Genomic DNA, 26606 nt, shown 5'->3' with positions numbered 1-26606 from the left:
CGCCCTGTGTTGGCTGGGATTGTCTCCAGCAGACCCCCGTAACCCTGTAGTTAGGATATAGCGGGTTGGATAATGGATGGATGGATGGATATTAGAGCAGGGGTGGGCAATGTCAGTCCTGGAGAGCTGCAGTGGCTATTGATTTTCATTCCAACCCAATTGCTTAATTAGAAACCAATACTTGCCAATTTCAGACCTTATTTAACTTTATGGTGTGTTAGTCTGCAATGTAAGGTTCATGTATCATAGATTTTTTTTTTCCTTTACAAGGATATCACTCAAATGATTTGATGCCTAAAATGGATAATTTTCAGTCTGTCACATTGTCTATTAAGTGTTTTATTAAACCAAACAGTGCATGATGAACACACACGGATGCAAATGAAAACAAGTTAGATAGAGAACTGCTGGCTGCATTGTCATTTACATCTTATTGCTAATAAGCAGCCATTAAAGCAGTGAATGCAGCTGTTCAAGACTGAAATAAGAAATTAAGGGTGGGAAACCTTAACAAGTGAGACCACTAAAATGAAGCATCAAAATGTTACTTAAGCAATACGTTCTTCATCAGCAATAATTGGACCGACATTGCCCACCCTTGTATTAGAGGGATATACTGGTACTGTCAAATGTACATTTGTTCTCATTTGTAAGGCTGAACAATTGTATTTTCTTCTTTTATCTGTATGCTTTTTAATTTTTCACAATGTTGTTGAGGTGGTTATATCTTATTTTTCAGGAGTATCCAACAATTGGACAGCTAGCGGAAAAGTTACTAGAAAACAACATATACTGCATTTTTGCTGTTGGAGATAAGTGGTATAAGTGGTATGAGGTAATCTATCTTACCACCATCAAGTTCACAAAAAAAACATTTCCTGAATCTGATTTGGTTTTATTTGATAAATTTGGCTTTTATGTGTTTATTTAATAGGATCTTACCCCATTACTTCCAGGGACGGTTGTTGGAAAACTTTATAAACAGGCAACAAACCTTAAAGAACTGGTTGTTGACGCATACAAGGTGAGACTTGTATTATAATTTTTAAAGTTACTAAAGTTCCATTTGCTGTAAATTGTAATATTGAATCCCACATTTATTTCTAAAATAAATATATTTTTTAATAAAGAAACTCTTGTGTAAACTATGTAGCAGCCTTTCCTTTTCAGATATTACAGTTGTTCAGACATACTGAAGGCCTGCTTTTGTTTTGATTATAATCCATGCCATAAATAAAATTCTTTCAACAGTTTTAAGTGATTTACCCATGGCTGTAATCTTGTGTGGAGAATACACTTATAAGCAGCTTCTGAGGACCAGCATACAAGAATTAGGAACTAAGTGCATGCAATATCTACATATTAGACAAATGAATGGGTAGATAGAAACAAGAGAGCCTGCTCTTGTGTTTTTTCCCTATTTACAGAATGATGCTAAGAAAGCCATAAGTATTAATATGGTCAGAATGAATACATCATGGGATGAAGTAGTAAAGGTTTGAGCTGGCACTTGTGTGTAACTTCAAGTGGCTACCATAAATGGCAGCACACTTATGAAGCTAGCAGTAACCACAGGCCCAAACCCCTTAGTCTGAATGTTCGAAGGAAAGGAAGGCAAATAACAATTAAAAGAAATGTATAAAGTGGAGGAAAAGACTGGGAAGAGCTCAAGCTCAACCATGACAAAAGCAGTATTTATAAAATGTAACAAAAATATATATTTAGCCTAGTGTCTTACTGTTGTGAGGATGGGGCATCAGCAGAAACTTGGGAACAAAATGTAAAACATACTGAATATATCTAAAAATGTTCCTGTGGATTGATTCATCTCTTGAGAATACACACATATTGGAAGTGCATATCCATACCACTTTTGTAGAAATGTCAATTGTTTTTGTGAGACTCCTCCATTTTTAAAGATGAAGTGGGAATTATAGACACTTCAGTCACAGTTATTCTGACTTATTATGGAAGAAAGGCATGCTAAGATTGTGCTAAACAGATACAGACATACTGTATGTTATACAGTGGAACCTCGGGTCACGAACGTCTCGGACCACATACTAATCGTGTTACGACCAAAAAGTTCGCCAAACTTTTGCATCTGTTCACGACCACAGACTCGGGTGACGAACAAGCCAGTTTCCCTTCCGGTTCGTACGCGCCGATGATTTCCGCACGTGTTCAGTCTCTCCCTGTGCATTCCCTGTGCATTCTCTATGCAGCGAGAGAGAGAGAGAGAGAGCACGAGCGAGCGAGAGAGAGAGGGCTGGCTGCGTAAGGCTGAGAAGGCAGTTAAAGAATGCACCGGGCTTGTTTTTAAAGAGACTGATTCGAGCATTGTTTTAACCTCGTTGTATTTAATGAAGACTTTTTTCTATTGGATTTTAACCTCCACTTCACTTCTGTTTACAGCGATCGGTTCGTAGCGTGCATTGTTGCAATGTTACTTATCTTGGTTGTTTATTGAATTACGAATTTTTCAAATGTTCATGTTTTCCCTGTGCTTAAAACTCATTAAAAAAAGTGTTTACAGCAATCAGTTCGTAGCGTGCATTGTTGCAATGTTACTTATCTTGGTTGTTTATTAAATTACGAATTTTTCAAATGTTCATGTTTTCCCTGTGCTTAAAACTCAATAAAAAAAGTGTTTACAGCTATCGGTTCGTAGCGTACATTGTTGCAATGTTACTTTTCTTGGTTGTTTATTAAATTACGGATTTTTCAAATGTTCATGTTTTTCCCTGTGCTTAAAACTCATTAAAAAAAAGTGTTTACAGCGAGCTGTTCGTAAGGCTGTAGCGTGAATTCTTGCAATGTTCAAGGTTTTCTCAGTGTTATGCAATGTTTTTACATTTAGTTTACTATTACGCTGTGCATTCTATGGTATAGTTAACTATTTTTGTGCTTAAAAATCTTTAAAAATATATATTTACATATAGTTCATACGGTCTGGAACGGATTAATTGTATTTACATACAATCCTATAGGGGAAATTACTTCGGGTCATGACCAAATCGGGTTACAACCAGAGTTTTGGAACGAATTACGGTCGTGACCCGAGGTTCCACTGTACTTCCAAATTATGCCACATTGCTGTGCTTCCGATAAGCTTCATAGCATGTTTATACACATTATTCCACTGATGGTGAACAGAGATATGAAAATGTATCTCTCCCTAAGGAAAGACAGTGTCAATAATCTGTGTTAAAAAATTGTTTCCATGTTTGTTTTGTTCTCTTCAGCATACCTCTGAAACATGGATGTCTTGTTTTAAGGCTTTTGTTAATGTATCTTTTGGTGCCTGACTGGCTGTAGTTGATAAGTCTCTGGGGAAAATGCATGTTTTTTAATTTCACAAAACAGCTCCACTTGAAAAGTTTCTAAGTCACATGATATGTATCGCAATTATGAAAAAAATAAGTTTGACTTCATAACTACGTGCCTATCTTTTAAGGCTGAGCATCTAAGGACTGTATTTATACTTTCTTCCACTCTGATCTCCTCTGGATATCTTCAGCATGCTCTGGCCCTATCAACTCCAAACTAACTGTTTTTTACTATGTTGGTAGTTTATAATTTAGCACCAGAACTGTCCTAGTTTAAATTTCATTGAAAATATATGCAGTAATTTATTGCCAGCAGCTCAATAATAATAATAATTATAATATTCCCTGTGACCCTGACTTAGGATAAGCAAGTTTGAGAATGAATATATGAATGAATGGTAATGATGATTATGATAATAACAATGTGCAATCAACCGATGAGCTAAACTACCCTTTTTGAACTAAATATACTTAAAACAGTAGCTACCACCATTTTTTTCTTGTATACCAGTTGCTGCTACATAAAGCAATAGGCCTGATGTGACTCTGAATTGGATTAACAAGGCATCAGTGAGTTTTGTTATGTTAATAGCCTCGGACAAAACAATAACCAACCGAGGATGGATAGCTAGTTCATCACAGAACCCACTCACATGTCGCTAAACTAACTCAAGGCTAATTTACTATCATCAGCTAACCTAATACATGCATCATTGGTGATGTGGGACTAGAGCCTGAGTATCCTTAGAACAGGCAGAGAAATAAATGGGGAATGTGCAAACCCAATACAGGGGATCACCAAGACCTGGGATTTGAACACAGAACACAGGAATAGACGCAGCAGTGACAAACATTTTGTCACCATACTGCCCATCAATATAGATCTACAAAGCTATATTAATAGTTTTGTGACTTACATACTGATATGCATGTATCCATTTTTATTTTAATAGAATCTAATATCTGAAGTTGAAATACTGGTGGAAGGCCCCACAAGAGGTTTCATCATTAATATTACTGCCAAATGCCCAGATGGAACAGAATATCAAGGCCTGAGCAAGTGTAGGAATGTGAAGCCAAATCAGAAAGTAAGTCTGCTTAAGATTTTCTTAATGTATCCTTTTGCAGTGAAAACGTTTATGTTTGTATACAACATAAATTTTAAAAAGTCTTCTATGCAATATTTTAATATTGCATCTTCCCTAGTATTTTGTAACGTATGCAATTATATTATCAGTTTTGGTGTAACCTTCATACCAGTAGTTATGTCATTATGCATTGTCAGAGTTTTGTGCTGACAATGCAATAATGGACACAAAGCAAGAAGAGGTAGGTACAACTAGTTTAAAATCTGAACAAGGACTTAACAAGTTGGAAGCAAAATATGCAATAAACAGTGACAGAAAATTGTACCCTTCAGCACAGGGTTGGGTGAGGGTGTGAAGAAAAGAAATTACTTATTGTTGTAGACTTTAGCATACATGGAACTACTGTATACAGAATGGCAATGAACAATGACATTCTCTATGTAATATCCAGTATCCTTCATAATGCTTAATTTTGCCTTTGTTACTAAGATGACAGTTCTTAAGTTATGCTTTTGGGAACAGTTTGTTAAGCCATTGCTGAATATTTAAATAGATATATAAATTGTGATAGACATAATGGATGGACTAGCATCCCATATGGAATGGAGAATGGCCCCTTGCCCTGCCAATTCAGGCTGAACCTCCATGAAACAGGAGAATTCTCTTCCAGCAGCACACCCATGGATCACAAAAGGGTTGCCTCCTGAATTACAAGTTGGTGTGTCCAAACTGGGACCATGCCAAAGGAGCACTGTCAACTATCATACTGTGAAAGGAACTGCTCTTGGAAGTTTTTTTTTGAACCCAGAACTTGTATCTGTGAAGTTGTGTCTGGAGTTTGATGCTCTGAAACTCTCCCTACATAGCAAAATATTTTAATTTTGCATTATTCTGTATTTCTCAGTTTTTTACTAAATTAATTCATTATCTATACATATTTAGTCCAGTTCAGTATGGAAGGGGCCAAGGTCTATCCTGGAAGCACTGCATGTAATGAAGCAACTAATTCTGTAAGTATTGCAAGTTATTGCTGGGAATATTCAGATTAACTCACTCAGATTAACATAACACACATATTTTTTAAATGCTGAAAGAAGAGTGGAGAGAATGGAGAAAACTCACACAGACAGAGGGGAATGTGCAAACTACATAGCCACTACATAAACTCTGGATCTAAATCCATCTCTGAAACTGTGAAGAAACAGTGCCAACCACTATATCACCCGGGTAATCACTGTGTTTCTCCCTTCTGGGAAATGCACTAAAGATGAAAATGTTAAAATCAAATAAATTGCTCTGAATATTGAAAAAACTGGAGCTATTCAAATTTTATTTAAATATGATTTTGACAATGTTAAAAATGAATTGCATTTGTCCTGCCACAGCATGCTGATTTTGTTATGATGGCTACCATCAGGCTAGTGCCAGGCAGGAATGCTGAGCATGTTCATTGTGTGACATGATAAAGGTCAGCACTGCACTTTTCTGGATTGTCTAATTTGTGGATTTTCTCTCAGCATATGATTACAGGTCCTGGTCCTCTGGTTACCAATTCATTTTGCTCCTGAGTACAATTTATATCTTTTATTTCAGCCTTAGTTATGTGCTTTTTACTAGCTTCTGAACTTTTCATTATGCATATTTTAGACTCTGATTTCTGTTTCATTCCCCCTGACTTTTTTTCACGAAGATTTCCTGTGTCCCTCTCATTGCCTTACTGGTAAATTTTCAGCCTATCATAGTCATGTTACCAAGTTTAAACTGCACTTAAACTTACATTAGCATTCTACAGTATTTTAATAAAAAGTAGAAACACTCAGTTAAAGCAGAAACTAAGAACTGTTTCATGTTTTTGTGAATGTACGTTGCTAGGCAGTATACTTTATTTTAGAAATTTATCCAAAACTCTAATATACTTTACATACAGTACTGTACTTTGTTTTGTTTACCTTAAAAATAATGATAAAATCGAATCTGCTATCAATATGTGATTTACTGGTCTGACATGTTAGCTGTGGTTGATTCCTGCATTTCATTCCATGATTTTGGGAATTGCTCAAGGACTCTCCAACCATATAAAGATAAGAGTAGACAGAGAGGCTACAATGAGAACTGCATACATTACGTCCTTGTTTACTGTCTTTAGAAGCTCTACAGTGTTATTTCAAGGATAAATATGCTTTTTCCCCTCTTTTACAAGCCTTTTTTTGTTGGAAACTACACAGTGCAATACTGCATATCAAAAGAAGGTGTTATGTCATAATGTACTAATAGAAATACAGGGTGATCTTAGAAGTTTACTTTGACTTTGGATTCTCACTGTTAGTTTTATAAAGCTAGACCTACACAAATTGATGCCATTTTAATGATCATGAAAGTAAAAGCAGCATGAGCCTCTTAAACTAGAGACTGATTATGTTTCCTTCAAGGTAAAAATTTAATTAATCCAATTATTAAACAAATATACCAAGGTAGTTAACAACTGATTACTAAAACAATTTCCTTACTGAACAGAACTAAGAGTAACCATTCAAAAGACAAAATCAAGTAGAAGTCAGTCCTAAACAGTAAATTTCATCCATCCATCCATCCTCTTCCGCTTATCCGAGGTCGGGTCGCGGGGGCAGCAGCTTGAGCAGAGATGCCCAGACTTCCCTCTCACCGGCCACTTCTTCTAGCTCTTCCGGGAGAATCCCGAGGTGTTCCCAGCACAGCCGGGAGACATAGTCCCTCCAGCGTGTCCTGGGTCTTCCCCGGGGCCTCCTCCCGGTTGGACGTGCCCGGAACACTGCACCAGGGAGGCGTCCAGGAGGCATCCTGATCAGATGCCCGAGCCACCTCATCTGACTCCTCTCGATGCGGAGGAGCAGCGGCTCTACTCTGAGCCCCTCCCGGATGACTGAGCTTCTCACCCTATCTTTAAGGGAGAGCCCAGACACCCTGCGGAGGAAACTCATTTCATCCGCTTGTATTCGCGATCTCGTTCTTTCGGTCACTACCCATAGCTCATGACCATAGGTGAGGGTAGGAACATAGATCGACCGGTAAATTGAGAGCTTTGCCTTATGGCTCAGCTCCTTTTTCACCACGACAGACCGATGCAGAGCCCGCATCACTGCGGACGCCGCACCGATCCGCCTGTCGATCTCACGCTCCATTATTCCCTCACTTGTGAACAAGACCCCGAGATACTTGAACTCCTCCACTTGAGGCAGGATCTCGCTCCCAACCCTGAGAGGGCACTCCACCCTTTTCCGGCTGAGGACCATGGTCTCGGATTTGGAGGTGCTGATTCCCATCCCAGCCGCTTCACACTCAGCTGCGAACCGATCCAGAGAGAGCTGAAGATCACGGCCTGATGAAGCAAACAGGACAACATCATCTGCAAAAAGCAGTGACCCAATCCTGAGTCCACCAAACCGGACTCCCTCAACACCCTGGCTGCGCCTAGAAATTCTGTCCATAAAAGTCATGAACAGAATCGGTGACAATGGGCAGCCCTGGCGGAGTCCAACTCTCACTGGAAACGGGTTCGACTTACTGCCGGCAATGCGGACCAAGCTCTGACAACGGTTGTACAGGGACCGAAACCGCCCTTATCAGGGGGTCCGGTACTCCATACTCCCGGAGCACCCCCCACAGGATTCCCTGAGGGACACGGTTGAATGCCTTTTCCATGTCCACAAAACACATGTAGACTGGTTGGGCGAACTCCCATGCACCCTCCAGGACCCTGCTAAGGGTGTAGAGCTGGTCCACTGTTCCGCGACCAGGACGAAAACCACACTGTTCCTCCTGAATCCGAGGTTCGACTATCCGACGGACCCTCCTCTCCAGAACCCCCGAATAGACTTTTCCAGGGAGGCTGAGGAGTGTGATCCCTCTGTAGTTGGAACACACCCTCCGGTCCCCCTTCTTAAAGAGGGGGACCACCACCCCGGTCTGCCAATCCAGAGGCACTGTCCCTACAACATCCAGAGCCTTTAGGAACTCCGGGCGTATCTCATCCACCCCCGGGGCCCTGCCACCAAGGAGTTTTTTGACCACCTCGGTGACCTCAGTCCCAGAGATGGGGGAGCCCGCCTCCGAGTCCCCAGGCTCTGCTTCCTCATTGGAAGGCATGTTATTGGGATTGAGGAGGTCTTCGAAGTACTCCCCCCACCGATCCACAACGTCCTGAGTCGAGGTCAGCAGCGCACCATCCCCACCATATACAGTGTTGACACTGCACTGCTTCCCCCTCCTGAGACGCCGGACGGTGGACCAGAATCTCCTCAAAGCCGTCCGAAAGTCGTTCTCCATGGCCTCCCCAAACTCCTCCCATGCCCGAGTTTTTGCCTCAGCAACCACCGAAGCTGCATTCCGCTTGGCCTGCCGGTACCTATTAGCTGCCTCCAGAGTCCCACAGGACAAAAGGGACTGGTAGGATTCCTTCTTCAGCGTGACGGCATCCCTCACCGCTGGTGTCCACCAACGGGTTCGAGGATTGCCGCCACGACAGGCACCGACCACCTTACGGCCACAGCTTCGGTCAGCCGCCTCAACAATAGAGGCACGGAACATGGCCCATTCGGACTCAATGTCCCCCACCTCCCTCGGGACATGGTCAAAGTTCTGCCGGAGGTGGGAGTTGAAGCTACTTCTGATAGGGGGCTCTGCCAGACGTTCCCAGCAGACCCTTACAACACGTTTGGGCCTACCAGGCCTGACAGGCATCCTCCCCCACCATCGAAGCCAACTCACCACCAGGTGGTGATCAGTTGAAAGCTCCGCCCCTCTCTTCACCCAAGTGTCCAAGACATGTGGCCGCAAGTCCGACGACACGACCACAAAGTCGATCATCGAACTGAGGCCTAGGGTGTCCTGGTGCCAAGTGCACATATGAACACCCCTATGCTTGAACATGGTGTTCGTTATGGACAATCCGTGACAAGCACAGAAGTCCAATAACAAAACACCACTCAGTAAATTTAAGTCATTCAATAAAGGTAGACACACTCAGGAACCTTTAATTAACAAGGGTCACCAATTGCCATAAAGAGGAAAGTCATTAAGAGACTTTTTTTGCAAGAGAAAAAGGAGGACGGTTGATAACAAAATAAACAAAGAACAAAACAAGAAACTCAATGCTTTAGAAACTGGATTAGGGCTGAGAGAGTGTTTAACTAGGATAGCCTCAGGTTACTGCTCTGCTGTCAGCACACCTGCCCTACATCAACAGGTCAGGATACGTCAAGTTTGGGAGCATGCACTGATACAGCGTGCTGCCGCACCCACCACACGACGAAACAGCTTGGGATCCCTGTTTGCAACCTTCCAGGCAGACAGTCCCACCCTCCAGAAATGACCATCTATCTGCCAGGTGATACGTGGGCATCTCCGTGGCCTGGTCCAGCCGCTCGGGTCCTCAACAATGAGGATTCTGTGAGCCGGATCACCCTCTGGGAATCACGCCACATGGCTGTAGTGCCGTAACTGACACTCAGTCACAATGCAGGTAAAGTGCCTCATTCAGGACTCTGTGAGCAACCACTCATTGGAAACAAAGTCAAACCAACAGTACCCAAGGATTCTCCAAAGAGAAACAGTACCGAAGGAGTCCACTCTTCTTCTCAGGTCACTGGATAGTGTCCATGTCTCGCAACCATATAGCAAGACAGGAAGCACCAGGACTCTAAAGACTTGGACCATCGATTTTTGCGGAGATATCAGGAGTGCCACATACCACTTTCCAGCAACTTCATGATCCCCATGCAGTCCGAGTCTGTCTACTGACATCCTAGGAATAGTCAACAGAGATATGAATGTCGCTGCCAAGGTAAGTACACCTCTCGACAAGATCAACATTCTCTGTGAAGATAGACACACTGCTGATGGCTGTGCTCAAGAGTTTATTAAAGGCCAAGATTTTGGTTTTTATCTACGACACTCACAAACCCAGACACTCACCTTCCTCATTCAGTCTCTCAAGAGCCCCTATCAGGACCTCCATTGACTCCATGAAGATCATAGCGTCATCGGCAAAGTCAAGATCAGTGAATCTTTCTTCACCAATGGATGCCCCACAGCCTCTGAACCCTACAACCCTGCCCAACACCTGAACAGAGTAGGAGCAATAACACACCCCTGATGAACTGTGGGGTCACTAGACCATAGATTGTGTGTCACTTGCTCACAGATTCCTCTAACAAATGTCTCCTTATCTGCCCTCAGAGCCCTCTCAGCCATCCTTCTCAGTTCCCAGTACAGACTGGAGTTGCAATCAAGCCATGCGCTGTGACTCCTCTTGATGATATCCAGGGTGCCCTGTGAGATGAAATGCCTCCTCCTGGGAACACTGGTAATACCAACAGAACCCTCAGCAACCTTTAGGGTCTTGTCACGGAAAGTCTCCCATTAGGATCAGCAGATGCACCCAAGTCTGAAAATTCCTCACAAAAACTGCATGCAGACTCATTAGAAACAGCCTGATCTTGAAGTCTTGCCAAGTACATCAACAGAAAAAAATCAAAACTGTTCACCTCCTTGGTGTTAACCCCACGCATTACCCAAGCTTAGAATTTAATTACGGTTAACTCTGTAATGATACAATTTACAGTGTTAAGCCCGAAAAACTCTAGAGGCAGTATTCAGCTGTCATCTAGTGAATAAAATTACATTATGCTGCAAAAAATCATGAATATTTCGATACGTTTTGCCATTCTAAGGTAACTCACCAATGGTGGAGCCTTCCACTAAAACACAAGGGCTTCTAAATAACAAGCTGTAAAGCCAGTTTTAGAACAAACTGAAACTGAACCATTAGTTGAATCAAACAACAGTGACAACAATATAAATTCAAACAGATATTGAAGCTGATGCATATGGCATTGTACAACTATAATGCCATAACATGCCTGGTGAATTCAGTCTCCTGAAGGTTCACCATGTTGCAAGAAGCTGTGTGGCAAAATGGCAAAATGATTGCAATCAAATAGAAAGACAAGAAAGACATTAGCACCCGAAGCAATGTTCACAATGCATCAGCTGTTGTTCATGTTAGGGAAAATGTAGAAGTCACTACAATATCCTAAAATAACACAAGTGGTGCGTTGACTGTTTGGATAAGGCACTGTCATTCTACCCCTTCATGCGCAAGCAACAGAAAAACTGTGCAAAGAAACGCATTTCTTTCCTGATTGCTGTGTGTTGGTGACCTGTTGCACGAAGCATGTGCACTAAATCTGTATCAGTACAGCAGTGGACACTAGATCCTACTATATGTTGACATTTTGGTATTTGCATATTTCTGTTAAACTTAATAACATTATTTCTTGATTCATTTTTCTGTGGGAAAACATAACACTACAAGACAAGACAATTTATAAAGAAAAACAAAGGGAAGACAAGCAAAAACAACAATTATAAAAGGAATGAATACGAACTAGTTAAAACATTTAGGACAGAAAAAGAAATAGATTAAAGAAAATAAAACAGAACAAAAGCCTAAGACTGTGCCCTAGTGAAATCCTAATACATATGCATAAATATACAGTAATTTGTAGATAATGTTTACAGGTGATGGTCAGAGAAAGAAAGAAAGAAAGAAAGAAAGAAAGAAAGAAAGAAAGAAAGAAAGAAAGAAAGAAAGAAAGAAAGAAAGAAAGAAAGAAAGAAAAGTCTTATAATTAGCTGCACAAATATTGGATTTGAATGAATTAGTCTAAACACAGTCCAAACTATTTGGTGAAGAACAGCATACAATCAGTAATCCTCAAGATGCAATGAAATTGACTTGTCTTCAGAGGACTGCCTATAACTTCTCTGTTACAGCGGCAGATGAGGATTTTATGAGCATCTCACTTTCCAAGTCTAAGGGCAGAGATTTTATAAAACCTGGAAGATCAGTCCATTGGCACTTGCTCAAACATGGTCAAACCTACCAATAAACTGACAACAGATCTCAAGAGTAGCCAGGAAATAGTCTCTGCAAGCATTACATCACTATGGAAGTGAACAATAGTTGCAATCTAGTCTTTAGTCCTTTTATAACATAGAATGTAATAAACTCTGCATTTTATTAAAATCTTAAAATTACATGAATAATGGATACTTTCTATTAAGATTTTATCAGTAAACATTTTATTAAAATTATAAAGAATACAATTTGTGTCTTAATTCTGTTATACCATTTATAACTGATAATTTGAAAATAATTATTTAAACCATTCTAAATACATTAACAAAGTTAATCATCAATATACTGTACATATCAAACAAATAGAGGTATTCTGCATATCTATGAACAATGATACCATCATCAGGATAATACTAGGAAACAGAAATTCGATGTATTAAAAATATATATTAAAACAATCTTCAATGTAATATCCATTTCAAAGATACACTTATTAAGTATTGATTAAAGAAAAAAGTCAGCATCCAAGTTGGTTTAAAACATTAAGCGGCTATGTCATGTACAGTGGTTGAGGATGGTTCATTGAGTGCTGACCCCCATTATGCTTCAAATGCCCAAATCTTTTAGAATCAAGTTTTTTTAATCCATCAATCTTTTGTATACATATATGAAAGACAACCGGCATTCCGTCACTTGCAGATACTGGAAGTTTTATTCCATGTTGATGTGTTCTTAAGAACCCTACTTGCCACAGATGCAGATTTACCATAAGCATTAGTTAAAAGAAAAAATAATCAGCTATATAACATAATATGACCCATCATTGTATTATAGCATTAAGTGCAATACCTCCACAATACTGATTCAAGGTGGCTGTAGAACATTGGTGGTTGGATTATATGACTTCTTTATTTATTTTTAGTTTAAGTTGTTATAACCATGTTATGGCAAAGCTATATTTTACATGATTTCATGAACTGAAATCAGTGCAAAACATAGTTCTAGCTTTACCCATAAAAAGTAGTATACTGAGACTAATTACAGTAACATCTGACTAGGAAGACTATAGCTCCCTCTGCTGTCCTTTTTTTGGTATTAGGCTGGCATCACACACAAAACTTTTACTATGATTTCCAGTCATAGCCTTCATTTACAAAATCTTTAAATAACAAAAAGTTGTAAACAGTCTCAACACACATCTATTAGTATTAGTTATGTAGTGTGAAACCCCCAGCAACTCTCACACAGTGCTGTAAAGCTCCTTACAACGTGCTTCAACAAAATCAAAATAGATTTGGGTGTTCAAGTACTGTCTTCCTTCCAACAAGAAAAGCAATGCTTACAATTTTTAACACCAGAGAAACATTTTAACGTCTTTTTGGTGTAGTGTTTTAATGTCCAAAACAAACTATAAAGTTATTCAATGCCATTACATAAATCAATAAATAAAACTGGTATATTGTAGAAAGTAACCTTTTACCGTAAGTAATGAATCATTTCTAGAATTTTCTCAGGACAACTACGTCATATGGAACATTGTATCAAATCCTCACCTGGATTCTTTGTGAAGTGTGATTATTCAGCCTATTTTGACATGAGTTTTCTCTAGGTATGTAGGTTACTCTTGCATCCCAAAGACTTGTACAGGTTGATTGGAAATTCTATATTTACTCAACACAAGGTGGTATATATTTAGGTGTAATGTGTACTAGACACCAGTGTCAACCAGTGTCTGGAATTGGTTCCAATCTCCTGCTAAATGCTGCTAGGATTAACTTTGCCTTCCTAGGACTCTGTAATAAAAAAAAGGTTGAAAAATTGTGTTTTTTACAGGTAGAAAAATCATGATTTTACCTTGAAGTTTGATAAAGTAAGTTTTTAGCACAATCCATCAGGGAAAAAGAGTAAGAATGCATTTCAATATCTTTTTAATATTACAGGTTCTCTTCAATGTAACAGTCAAAATGAATGATTGTCCTTTGGAAGAAGGTGACATACAGGTATTAATAAAACCTGTTGGATTTAATGAAACTACCAAAGTTAAAATCATAAGCACCTGCAAATGCCATTGCAGAACATCAGAGGAAAAGGAGCCTGGAAGGTGTCAAGATGAAAATACTGAAAAGTGTGAGAACTGTCAATGTAACACACCAGATTCGGACTTGTGTACATGTGAAAGGCCAACCGATAAACTTTTAAAAAACTGTAAAGCTGTTGACACACAACCAGTCTGTAGCAGCAGAGGCACTTGCTCATGTGGAATATGTTTATGTGACCAAAGCAATCTTGGAATAATCTTCGGCAAACATTGTGAAATGGACAATTTTTCATGCCCCTATAATAAGGGCATACTCTGTGCTGGTAAGATCCACAATAACATTATGTATTTTTTTATAAAATGTATGCATTGAAAAAAAAATGATATAATGTGGGGTGACATGGTAGCTACCTCAAATCTTAGGGTCGTTTCTTCAAATTCTAGCCTAGTCACTGTCTGTGTGGAGACTGCATATTCTCCTGGTGCCTACTTGAACCTTTCTTCAAGTTTCCTACATTTGGGTTAGGCTGATTAATGACTCCAAAATGACACGAATGATGTGAATTAGTAGGTCCTGTGATGCATCCTTTGAAGACAGAATATGGTCAACGTACTGCAACTCTGATCTGGATCATGGCATAACAGAGAGTACTGTTGGTTTCGCTAGATACTGATATAATGCATTGGTTTATACTTTAAGAAAGAAACAAAAGTATTACTGCATAATGTAATTAAGACAGATGCACCTCTTATCCATTGAGAACCTTGCTAATGTTCTACTACACAAATAGATTCAACTGGAGTTGTTTAACTCTTTTGAATTAACAAAAGTACAGCTTTGTTCCCTCTCTATATATATCTTGTTCTCTTTTATTCACTTGCTTGCTTGCTGCTGTCGTTGCCATGCAAACACAGTGTAATATAGTTCCAAAAATTTAGAATGAGGATCAAGAGAAATGACAGTGACAAAGGGCAAAGACTAGAACAAGAGTAGATGAGAAAATGAGGGAGATGTCAAAGCCAAATAACAAACCAAAAAATCAAAGTCAAAAAGCAGAGCTTGTTTCTAAAACCAATAACCAAATAGTAAAAGAATCATAAGTTGCTACATTTCGCCCAACCGTGAAACAAATTGGTCGTCAAGAAGATCTTTTAACTCTTCACCAACTGATTCCCCAATGTCGTGACCCTAGAGGCTACACCCCTAGCAACCAGGACCTGCATGATGATGACGGAATCCACACACGAACAGTGAACACTGTCAAAAAACAAGGTGGAGTCTGCAAAGATGTTAAAAAAATGTCAACATCTAAGCAAAGGCTCCAATCAAAAAAATTGCCACAGAATTGGATTCACCGAGTACAAAAAAATCCCAGAAATGACACATAGATGATTTTTATAGCTCAAAAAAAACCCAGAAAAAATTAAAACGAAACACATAGCTGACTCACAATAGAACTCTGGGTATTTCTCTTAAAGTGATTGGATCACTCATTACACATAATTCATGTAGAAATCCATACATTAAAGACACTAAAACAACACAAAATCACATTTTGTGTTTCTTTTCACTTGCACATTGTGTGTTTTATGTTTAAACTCATCATGGTGCCTGACAAAAAGACAGGTAATAGAATAGTTAAAAAATATTTGGTGTCTCTTGCTCTACATGTACCTTCAGTGCCTTTCTTCTATATTTGCATATCTGAACATCTCTTCACTGGCGCTCCCTCTCTTGAGTGTGTAAAAGCTGTATGTTCTGGATGCGGTGCTGTAAGAGTGGGTGAATGGTGTCCACTATTTTCATCTTACCAGAATCCTGTGTTGGTTCTTGAGGGACCTCATTAGCATAGCAGAGGTGTCCTCGATATGTAGGATAGCACACAGAGATGGTCATCCCAGCTTGTGGACTATTTGACAGTTATTTTAATGACATAACAGTGAACATACAATTCTGAGCTACACCAAACACTTCTCTTCACTTCTACACCTCCCCTCCCTAATTGCTCCTCCTTCTTTTTTAAATAAATCAATAAACTTTAATAACACTTACCCTAACATGAACTATTGCTTATAAGTGTGTTCCCGTAAACCCTGCTTCTAAGACTGACTATCATTATTTTCAAGCCGCATTTCTCGCCTCTTGTTTGATTTTAAATTTTCTGTTACCCTTCCAGGTGGCACAGTGGTAGTGCTGCTGCTTTGCAGTAAGGAGATTGTGGATTCTCTTCCTGGGTCCTCCCTGTGTGGAGAGTGCTTTGAGTAGTGAGAAAAGCGCTATATAAATGTAAAGAATTATTATTTTTGAAGGAGACTCTGTCAGTATGCTTCTTACATCTTTACTAACGTGTTTTCACTGGTGCTCCTTCTCTGTAGTGTAAAGCCTGCTGCTCAGACTCATTATTTTTGAGGCACCTTTCTTGCCTCCTGTCCAATTTTTTACTTACCATCTTTGAAGGTGACTCTCCTCATGTGCTGCACGCTCGCATTTTTCCTCTTTTTTTGTGTCACCAAAGAAAAACTGACTAATCAGATTGCTCTGTGGGACTGGACACAGATTTAAGTGTTTTATTTTTAGTATGTCAGTAGAACGGTTTTCTGAAAATCCATACAACAAGAAGGTTTTTATCCAGTATATAATATCAACTGGTATATCACCCAACCACTACTACTTGTAGAGGCTGTAAATGGATTAAATCTTCTTAAAATACTCCCAACTTTCTTTTTAATCTGCTCATGCAAAATCTATAGTAATGCGGCAGCAACTAAACATTTCTGTGAATTTTTTATAAAGTTCCTAGTGCAGTGGCAGAATGCTACCTCACAAACTCAGGAATCTGAGTAGGGCTGCAACTAATAATTATTTCGCTAATCGATTAATCAGCCGATTATTTTATCAAATGATTGGATTAGTTGGATTGTAAAAAAATATGTATTATTTTTATTTGAAATTAATTCACCAAAAAACAGGCTTGTATAAAATGTTCAGAAACATTAACAACAACATTTATTTATATAGCACATTTTCATACAAAACAATGTAGGTCAAAATGCTTTACACGATGAAGAAAGAGAAAAAAGGCAAAATAAATAAGAATTAAAATTAGGGAACATTAATTAACATAGAATAAAGGTAACTAATTATAATTAACTGAACTATTATAATTATAATTAACTGAACTACTTGTATATGTTTTAAACATAATATAAGTTTTTTTAAAAGATTTATATAACAATAAATTGAAAATAAATAGTAATACATAAAAATAAAACACTTAGTAGCACTTCTGGCTCTGGAAGTGCAAGGAACACACACACACATGCACAATTTCTGTAAAATTGTTTTTGAATAAATTATGTGGCTTATGTATTCAGAATCATATTAAGCCAACACTTCAAAATTAAACTTAATTTAAGTTATACTTATTTTTCTTTTAATTTCTGTGGAAGAGACAGATTACCAGCAAAGCATCAACTAAATATCTGACCACCACAATATTCCACCACATGCCTTTACTAGTTTCTTTTTTTTTTTTTTCTTTGAAATTACTTTAGCACAATGAACCTTGTTGTCATATGTTGGGGAAATGTCCACACCATTTTTCTTTTGCATCAAAACACGTGGTTTCATTTGCATGAAACTTGGTTCTTTCTTTGTTATGTAATATGTCAGGTTGATTTTACCTGAAAGTTCGTATCCTTATGCATCATCATTTTTCTTTTTTTGTGTCTAGAAATCTTTTACTACCACTCTTTCTTTGGCGTATCTTCTTGCTGCCAATAGGCTTGCTGCAAGTCTTTCCTGTTGGGAGTGTGCTGTTAGATTTTCATGTTTGAAACTGTGGGATCCTGCCACAAAATAGGTTTTATCGGAGAAACTAGGCTTATAGCAGCAGGACTTGCACATCATCACGTGGTGTAAAATCCAGTTGAAGTCCGAAAACCAACTAGTCTGGACCTTTGCTTTTTCACCCCATTCCCACGTTTTGATTTGGAATATGAGATGCATCTTTCAGTCGCATTCAATGAGCTGTGGGATTCACTGCTGAACTGACTGCTTTGTTCTATATCTGTATGATGCTGGAGTCTTCAATTTTCTTTGTACAGGTGACTGATAAAAATATCTTTCTTATCGGACAGGGACTTTTGTTATTTAGCATCCATTTTTTGTAAACACACACGCTAACGTTAAATGTATTTGCAAGCATGTAATGCAGCGCCATAATTTACCAGAGTGACTGCTACAGGCTAATGGCACATAGTTTTAAGTCACCTATCATGAAATTCGCATTACAGAGGGCTGAACGTTATTCTTCTTTTCTTTTTTTTTTTTTTTTATATTTTTATTTTATTAATTTTCATTGTAATCATTCCATACAAACAGATCCATTTATAACCCAACAAATTTGAAAACAAATCAAACCCCACCCCTGAAAAGGAGAGCTTAGCTAAAGGAAAATTTCTTTAAGCTTTTTAATAAGGCAACATTAGACAAAAGAAGGGGAGAAGTAAATATTTATATAAATAAGAGATGGAGAAGGGAGTTAAATACAATAATAGTTAATTCTCTTATTCTAAAATAATATTGATTAAATCCTGCCAAGTTTTGAAAAAATTTTGTACAGATCCTCTAACTGAAAATTTGATTTTTTCCAATTTCAAATAATATAAAACATCAGTTTCCCACTGACTTATAAGAGGAGAATTAGGATTCTTCCAATTTAACAAAATAAGTCTGCGTGCCAAGAGTGTAGTGAATGCAATCACCGTTTGTTTGTCCTTCTCCAATTCAAGTCCATCTGGAAGGACACCAAACACAGCTGTTAGTGGGTTAGGAGGGATTGTGATACTAAGGCTGTCTGAGAGGCACTTAAAAATTTTTGTCCAAAATGATGTTAGTTTGGTGCAGGCCCAGAACATGTGACCCAGTGAGGCAGGAGCTTGGTTGCAGCGCTCGCAGGTTGGATCCTGGCCTGGAAACATTTTGGACAGTTTTTAAGCGAGACAGATGAGCTCGATATATAATTTTTAGTTGAATAATTCTATGCTTTGCGCATATAGAACTCGAGTGAATTCTCTGCTTTGCTACCTTCCACTCCTTTTCTGATATATTGATTAAGAGATCTTCTTCCCAATGTCCTCTTGGATCTTTGAAAGGTAGGGACTCTAATAAGATTTTATATATTGCGGAAATAGTGTTTGTTTCCTCGGAATTGAGCAGTATTTTTTCCAGCATTGTGGAGGGTGCAAGGTGGGGGAAATCGGGCAATTTCTGTTTAACAAAATTTCTAATTTGAAGATAGTAAAAGAAATGTGTAGCTGGGAGGTTAAATTTTGAACGTAATTGTTCAAAAGATGTAAATATGTTGTCTATATAAAGATCTCTGAGCATTTTAATCCCAAAACTTTTCCAGGTATTAAAAACTGGATATACTTGCGAAGGTTGAAAGAGGTGGTTCCCTTGCAAAGGTGCCACTGATAAAAGATTTTCCATCTTAAAATGCTTCCTAATTTCTTTTCAAACTGAAAGTCATGTCATGATACCAAGCCCAGCAAATATTGCTTCCATATACAGGTATTTGCATCACATAATGATGAAGTAACATTCAACTTACTGAGATGACGGCGAGTCTTCCTCCTTCACAGAGCCTATACCAGCGCTCTCGTGTCTTACAAGTTCAGACCTTCTGATTTTGCAACTCTCAACCTTTTTTTCTGTGTTCAAAGTAAAGTGTTCCTAAACCCTGAAAGTCTTAGGATGCACTATCTTTCCTGTCACATGCTTTCCATATTCCAAATAAGTTCACAAATGAATAAGTACTGATGCAATGGCATGCCACAACGTACACAGCCAAATGATGTAATCAACTAATCGATGACCATCATCCGTTATAAAAGTTTTTATTGGTCAAGCATTAGCGATAATGACAATTATTTGTTGCAGCCCTAAATCTGAGTTTGAGTCCTAGCCCCTTCATATTCATGTCACTTTTGCATGTTCTTTTCATGTCTTTATGGATTTTCTCCAGGTATTCTGCTTTCCTCCCACATCTCAAAGACATGGGATGATTAAAGATTCTGAATTTGTTCATATACATGGATGTGCTCTATAATGAACTGCCATCCAATCCAGGATTGCTACTTGTTTTGCACCAAGTTTGGATGAGATTACAGCTTCTCTTGACTCTATATTAGAACAAGCAGTTTCAGAATATGGGTGAATATTTGTATAGTGCTATTTTTCTTACAATCATGTGTATTACTTTCATTTTGTTTTTAACAGGTCATGGGCAATGTGTATTGGGTGAATGCAAATGCAATACTGGATGGGAAGGTGAAAACTGTAATTGTACTGCTTCTCAGGAATCATGCTTGACTTCACAAGGGGAGATTTGCAGTGGCAGAGGAAAATGTATCTGTGGGAAATGCCAGTGTGATGATCCAAGAAGTTCTGGCCATCTGTGTCAGATTTGTCCTACCTGTGACAGTGCTTGTGAAACAAACTGGTAATTAATATAGTAGTTTATGAATGCTAACATTCAGAAAGCCAAATGAGTGAAAAAGTTTTTGCAGATATTTTCTTTGTAAAATTTATAGTAGTTGTATTTTGCACTCTAAGCTCAGTTTACAAAGGTTTGGAATTTTTATGCTGGCTGACATAATGTAGCTTATTGGTATTCACAACTCTGATATTAATGTGTGTGTGTGTTTTATGAAGAAACCATGTTTTTCTGAATATTTCCACAGTATGTTTCATCTTTGCTAAATTGCTGAATAAAGATAAGTAGATAAGCCAAAAGCATAGTCAGAAATCATTTTATATTAGCAAACACACACATGTAGTGGCTAAGGCACCTGCCGTTAATCTCCAAGGTTGCTAGTTTGTTTCCTGCTTCAAATTAAATCAAATACAAATTACACATACAGTGCCATATGAAGTGAAATGCTTAGTTGCTCAACTCCAATGACAGTGCCTTTAAGAAGAATATACAAGGAAAATAACAAATAATACATGACTTTATAAATATCAAAAATCATTAACAGAATTTTAAATTTGTGATAAATAATAACTAAATAAATAACTTCATTAACTTAAATAACTTAATGTATCTAAGTTATCAATAACGCATCATGTATTTCTAGACACTTTCCTCATTAAAGACATGTATGGACTGTGGAAAAATGCTCCTCCTCAGTCTCTCTGAACCAGACTTTAGGCAGCAGTAGTGTTTACCTGACCACAATAGATAAAAAGAGGCTGTTACTGGGATGGCTGTAACATGATTCATTTTTTTTTGCCCTGGTCCAACATTGCTTGGTATAGATGTCCTCGGAGATAGGGAGTGCACAGCCAGTGATGCGTTCAGCTAACTGCACCACTCTCTGCAGATCCTAGACTTTCTGCTGCGTGCTATTCCCAAACCATGCAATAATATTCCTGTCAGGTGGTAAAGACGTTGTTGTGCCTTTTTTACCAAGGTGACAGTGTGTTTGGACCAGATTCTGCCTCACTGCGTGATCCTGAGCCTGTACACCAATTAAAAGAAGAAAAAAAATCAATAAAAGGTTGTGACATATCCTGATACATTGCCTTGGATTAAGGTGTCAGCCCAGTGTAAAGTAATACAGCCAAATGTGGTACTTTTTTGAAACAAACTGTATAACAATAGGGCAGACTCTCCATAACCCAAGTAACAGTTTAATTTGTGACACACTGAACTATAAAGAGGGGTTCTGTTCAAATCTCCATGCTCACATAATGCATAAATGTAAACTTTCACTACCTTAAAGATACCAGCTTTCCCTTATAGCAAGAAGCCACATATTTTCTGGTAAAATAAAATAAATGACTTATAAAACTCACAACAACATAAGAACGCAAATATTTAATGCCGTTATCACAAGTAAACAAATATTTTCATTTTGGCCTTGGAATAACAATGCAAATTAAACTGGTATTCGAATAAGTGCATCTTTTCATTATTTATTGATTTACAAAACACAACATACTAAAAGTCACTTAGTTTAGCATTTAACTCTCATAAATGTGTTATACTTTAATGCTTGTGGAACCTTGGAAAGTTTCATACATAAATATAGAAAGGCAGAGGCAGTGGTACCCTGGGAAAAAGAATAGTGTCAAAGATATCAAAATTTATGAGATATTGACATATTGGGTGTAGTGCCTTGTGTGAGTTTGTATGGAATTCCTTTCCATTCTTTTTTCCTAAAACAATTCAAAAAGACATGCTATTAGTTTCAGTGGCAACCCAAACTTGCACTGCTGTCTAGGCTGGCATCTGATCTGGAGTTGGTTCTTGAATTATTTGTAAGACTTGTAAGCTTATTTCCATTTTAAAGGTATTAACATGGTGATGATGGTAATCCTTGTGGATATAAAACCAAGTTTCTGTCAGTTTGACAAATCCATTTAATTCATAGTTGTGGAACCCTGTACCAGGCACCGTTTGATCATGTTTCATACTCATAGTCACACCTGCACCAGAACAGTCTAAAGATGTGAATTAGCCTAAATTAATCTTTGAAGTATAAGTGGAATACTTGAGTTCCTAGAGAAATATTTAAGTGGAAACAGGCAAAAATGTGTATACTCTACACAGCGTATCAAGTCAAGTCAAGTTGGGGAGCATGCAGTGGTACAATGCGTTGCTGCACCCACTACACGATGAAACAACTCGGGTTCCCGGTTTGCAATCCCCCAGGCAGACATGTGGTCCAGTCACACCCTCCGGAAATTACCCTCTATCTGCCGCAGTCAGGTGTTACGTGGGCGACACCTTGGCCTGGTCCAGCCACTCGGGTCCCCAACAATGAGGATCTTACGAGCCAGATCACCCACGGGGAAGCGCACCACATGGCTGTAGTGGCCACTGGCCACTGACGCTCCCTCACAATACAGGTAATGTGCCTCATTTGGGACTCCATGAGCAACACAAAGTGAAACCAATAGTACCCAAGTCCCCAGGACCTATGAGGCAACAGCACAAATAACTGTATCAACATATATATAAAAGACCAATGAAATTCAAGTAAGACATAAAAACAACTTTTTGTACACTATATGGCCAAAGGTTTATTGACATCACTTGACTATCACACATATTTGAGCTTGTTGGACATCCTATTCCAAAACTATAGACATTAATATAGGGTTGCCCACTCTTCTGCAGCTATAACAGTCTCCACTCTTTAACAAGAATTCATTCAATAGGATTCATTAAACAAGATTTTGGAATGTGTATGTGGGACTCTGTGCACACTGAACCTAAAGAACATTTGTGAGGTCAGTTACCGATGTTGGATGAGAAGACCTGGCTTGCAATCAGCTTTCCAATCTATCTCAAAGGTGTTCAGGAGGATTGTGGCCACAGTTTTCTGCAGGCCACTCAAGTTCGTCCACACCAAACTTGTCAAACCATATCTTCAAGGACCGGGCTTTGTAAACAGTGGCACTTTCATTCTGGAGTGGAAAAGGGCCTTCCACAACTGGTTGCTACAAAGTTGAAAGTGTATAATTTTGTAACATGTCTTTGTATGCTGCAATAATTACAGTACACTTCTCTGTAACCAAGAGGCCTAGCCTATGAATATGTATTGCTTTACACCACTCTAGCCGATGACTGCCATTTTGCATAGTGATCTTAGGTATGAGTACAGTTGATTGGCCATGGAAAACCATTTCATGAAGTGCCAGATGCACAGTTCTTGTGCTGATGCTCCTTCCAAAATCGGTTTGGAAATCTGTTGTGAGTGATGCAACAGAAGATAGTAGATTTTTATGCTTCAGCACTCGGCAGCCATGCTCAGTGGGTTTCCATGGTCTACTACTTTGTGGCCGAGCTATTGTTGCTCCTGGATTCTTGTACTTCAGAATAATACATGACACATGATAGTGCCATGTTTAAAGTCACTAAGCTCTACTGCCAATGTTTGTCAATAGAGATTGCATTGCTATTTTCTTGATTTTATGCACCTGTTAACAATGGGTGCAGCGAAGACACCTGAACTCAGTAATTTGGAGGGATGTCCACATACTTCTGGCAATTTAGTGGAAATACAGTATGATTTTTAAGAAGAGACACAATAAGATAAATAGGAACCTATCCTAATATTCGGTAGGCGAGTTTGATAGTGGGGCAGAGGTTGACATTATTAGGGGCTGGAATTTTTTGTGACTTATGTAATTTGGGACTCATTTTTCACTGGGGGTTGATGGAGTCTCTGTTTTAAATGATGTGTTTAACAATTGCTCAGTTGAGGCGATCATCTCAGTTAATCATTCAGTTCCCACTCTTTTAATCAATTAGGTGGATGGGAGCATTGCCAGAGATGTTTATGTTCATCAAGAATTATCACCCCATAAAAGTGACAAGGTTCATAAAAAATAATGAATTTTCATTATAAACTGAATTGACTAAACACTTCATCATGAAATTTAACAAATCACCTATAGAGGCATCCTGACACACAGTCAGATACAACATATCATCTTGAAAAATGAAAAGTCCGCTTAACTCAGTCTCCAAATGATTTTAAGTGAGTTATTGACAATGTAAATAATAAGCTGCACTCGGTTCTGCATGTCAGTACTATGTTATTTCATATTATTTTCCTACTATTTTAGGAGTGTTAAATGTAATACTGTGTCTATGAGTCTGAAGTAGATCTCTTCTGTTTTTGTTCTTAGGCAGTGCGTACAGTGCCACTTGTCAAATGAATTTTCAGATAATAAAACTACACACTGTAACACAACATGCTCCCCTTTGGTACACTATGTCAGTCATCACTCCGGTAAGGATGTTTTTAGTATACTTCAGCTGCCTAATTATTTGTCTACAATGATACAATAATAATATATTTGCATTTTCTTTCTCTTTTCCAAACCTAAATGGTAAATGATTGTTTTGTATTACATTTTAAATGGTACATTTTCATTCTTTTGAAATAAACATTCCTGAATTTTACAGATACTTCATTTTTTTATTTTTACCAGCATCGAGGGGTGAAAGCAAAACCTCAGCATATTGCCTTTATCCAACAGAAGGAAACTGCCACTACAAATTTCAAATGGAAGCCCAATTTGGTATCAGGCAATTGCATATCTACAAACACCCTGGTAAGCTGAGTCCATTGAATGCCTACAGGCTGACTTTCAGTGAGCTGTATGAAAATAAACAAATATTGAGATGTTGTATAAGAGGTAGTCCAAGACCTAATGGTTAATGTGATTTTTATGAATTCATTTTCTGAGCCTATTTACTGAGTCATATAGGACCCAGAGCTAATACCACTTATGTAGGAACCAACATTGGATGGGCAGCCAGTCCATAGCAGAGCACATCCAACTCACCCTCTCTCATAGTTTGCTGGTAGTTATCAATAATAATCTGAACTAGCATGTCTTTGATATGTGAGAAGAAACCAAAGAAGCAGGAGAGAAACCACTTGGACAAAAAGAATTAACACATGACTACTTGGACAAAAAGAATTAACACATGACTTCTGTGAGATAAAGCACTAAACAATACATCATCATGCCACCACAATGTAATATTATTTTAAATACCAAAATAAATTCTGCTTTGCTTTTGTCTTTTATATTCGATAGTGGATTTACTGAAATGATCCTGTTTTTTTGTTACATCTAAAGACAATAACTGGCATCTGGAAATTGGTTCAGCTTCAGTTGTGTGACTTAGTGTGTGAGAGTGATCTCCAGTAGATTCAAATTCATTTTCACACTGGTTCTAGGATGGTGCTTATTCCTTTCTGGTTAGACATTGGGCCTCAGTGATTCTGACCCCTAGAAAGTCAGGGTAAACAATATAATGATTCTTTCTCACTTGTCAATAGAACACATGAACCTGAATCGGTCAAGTTAGTTCGTTTTAAGTGTTTTGATGGTTTCTTTTATTTTTCAAAATATGTATAATTCATAAGTCATACACTTGTATTCAGTAATCCTAAACGTCTTGTAAAACAACCATCCCAAAAAAGACACCATAAAATGGCCATTGCAATATCATACATTTTCAAAATACGGTGGTGTCACACACTACGGACATTAATAGCTAAAATGCTAACATTTTTACTAAAAAAGCCAGACTTATTACACTATTGAGAGACAGAAACGTAGGAAGGCTGTGTGATCTGTTTAATCCATATTTATAAAAGCTTTTACATATTACTAAAATTTGCCAAGCTTTGTACTTGGAACTGATACTTTTACCAAG

General features: G+C 38.3%; 1 protein-coding gene across 2 annotated transcripts in view; it reads left to right on the top strand.

Annotated features, from left to right (window-relative positions):
* Positions 1-26606, top strand: part of itgb8 (integrin, beta 8) — a 65616-nt gene that overhangs the window by 37045 nt on the left and 1965 nt on the right. The window contains exons 7-13 of one of the 2 annotated variants that reach the window (XR_007936644.1): positions 740-835; positions 935-1024; positions 4283-4417; positions 14255-14675; positions 20636-20858; positions 25061-25164; positions 25341-25489. Coding sequence is in view for 1 of the 2 variants with exons in the window: in XM_028818313.2 (XP_028674146.2) it covers positions 740-835; positions 935-1024; positions 4283-4417; positions 14255-14675; positions 20636-20858; positions 25061-25164; positions 25367-25489 (1192 nt within the window). In the remaining variant the exon portion in view is untranslated. The remainder of the gene's footprint in view (positions 1-739; positions 836-934; positions 1025-4282; positions 4418-14254; positions 14676-20635; positions 20859-25060; positions 25165-25340; positions 25490-26606) is intronic. The other variant, XM_028818313.2, reaches the window with a different exon arrangement.

This window comes from Erpetoichthys calabaricus, chromosome 13 (assembly GCF_900747795.2).
Source record: "Erpetoichthys calabaricus chromosome 13, fErpCal1.3, whole genome shotgun sequence".
Classification (NCBI taxonomy): Eukaryota; Metazoa; Chordata; class Cladistia; order Polypteriformes; family Polypteridae; genus Erpetoichthys; species Erpetoichthys calabaricus.
Note: the sequence above shows the minus strand (reverse complement) of the source record. Positions and strands in the feature narration are given on the sequence as shown.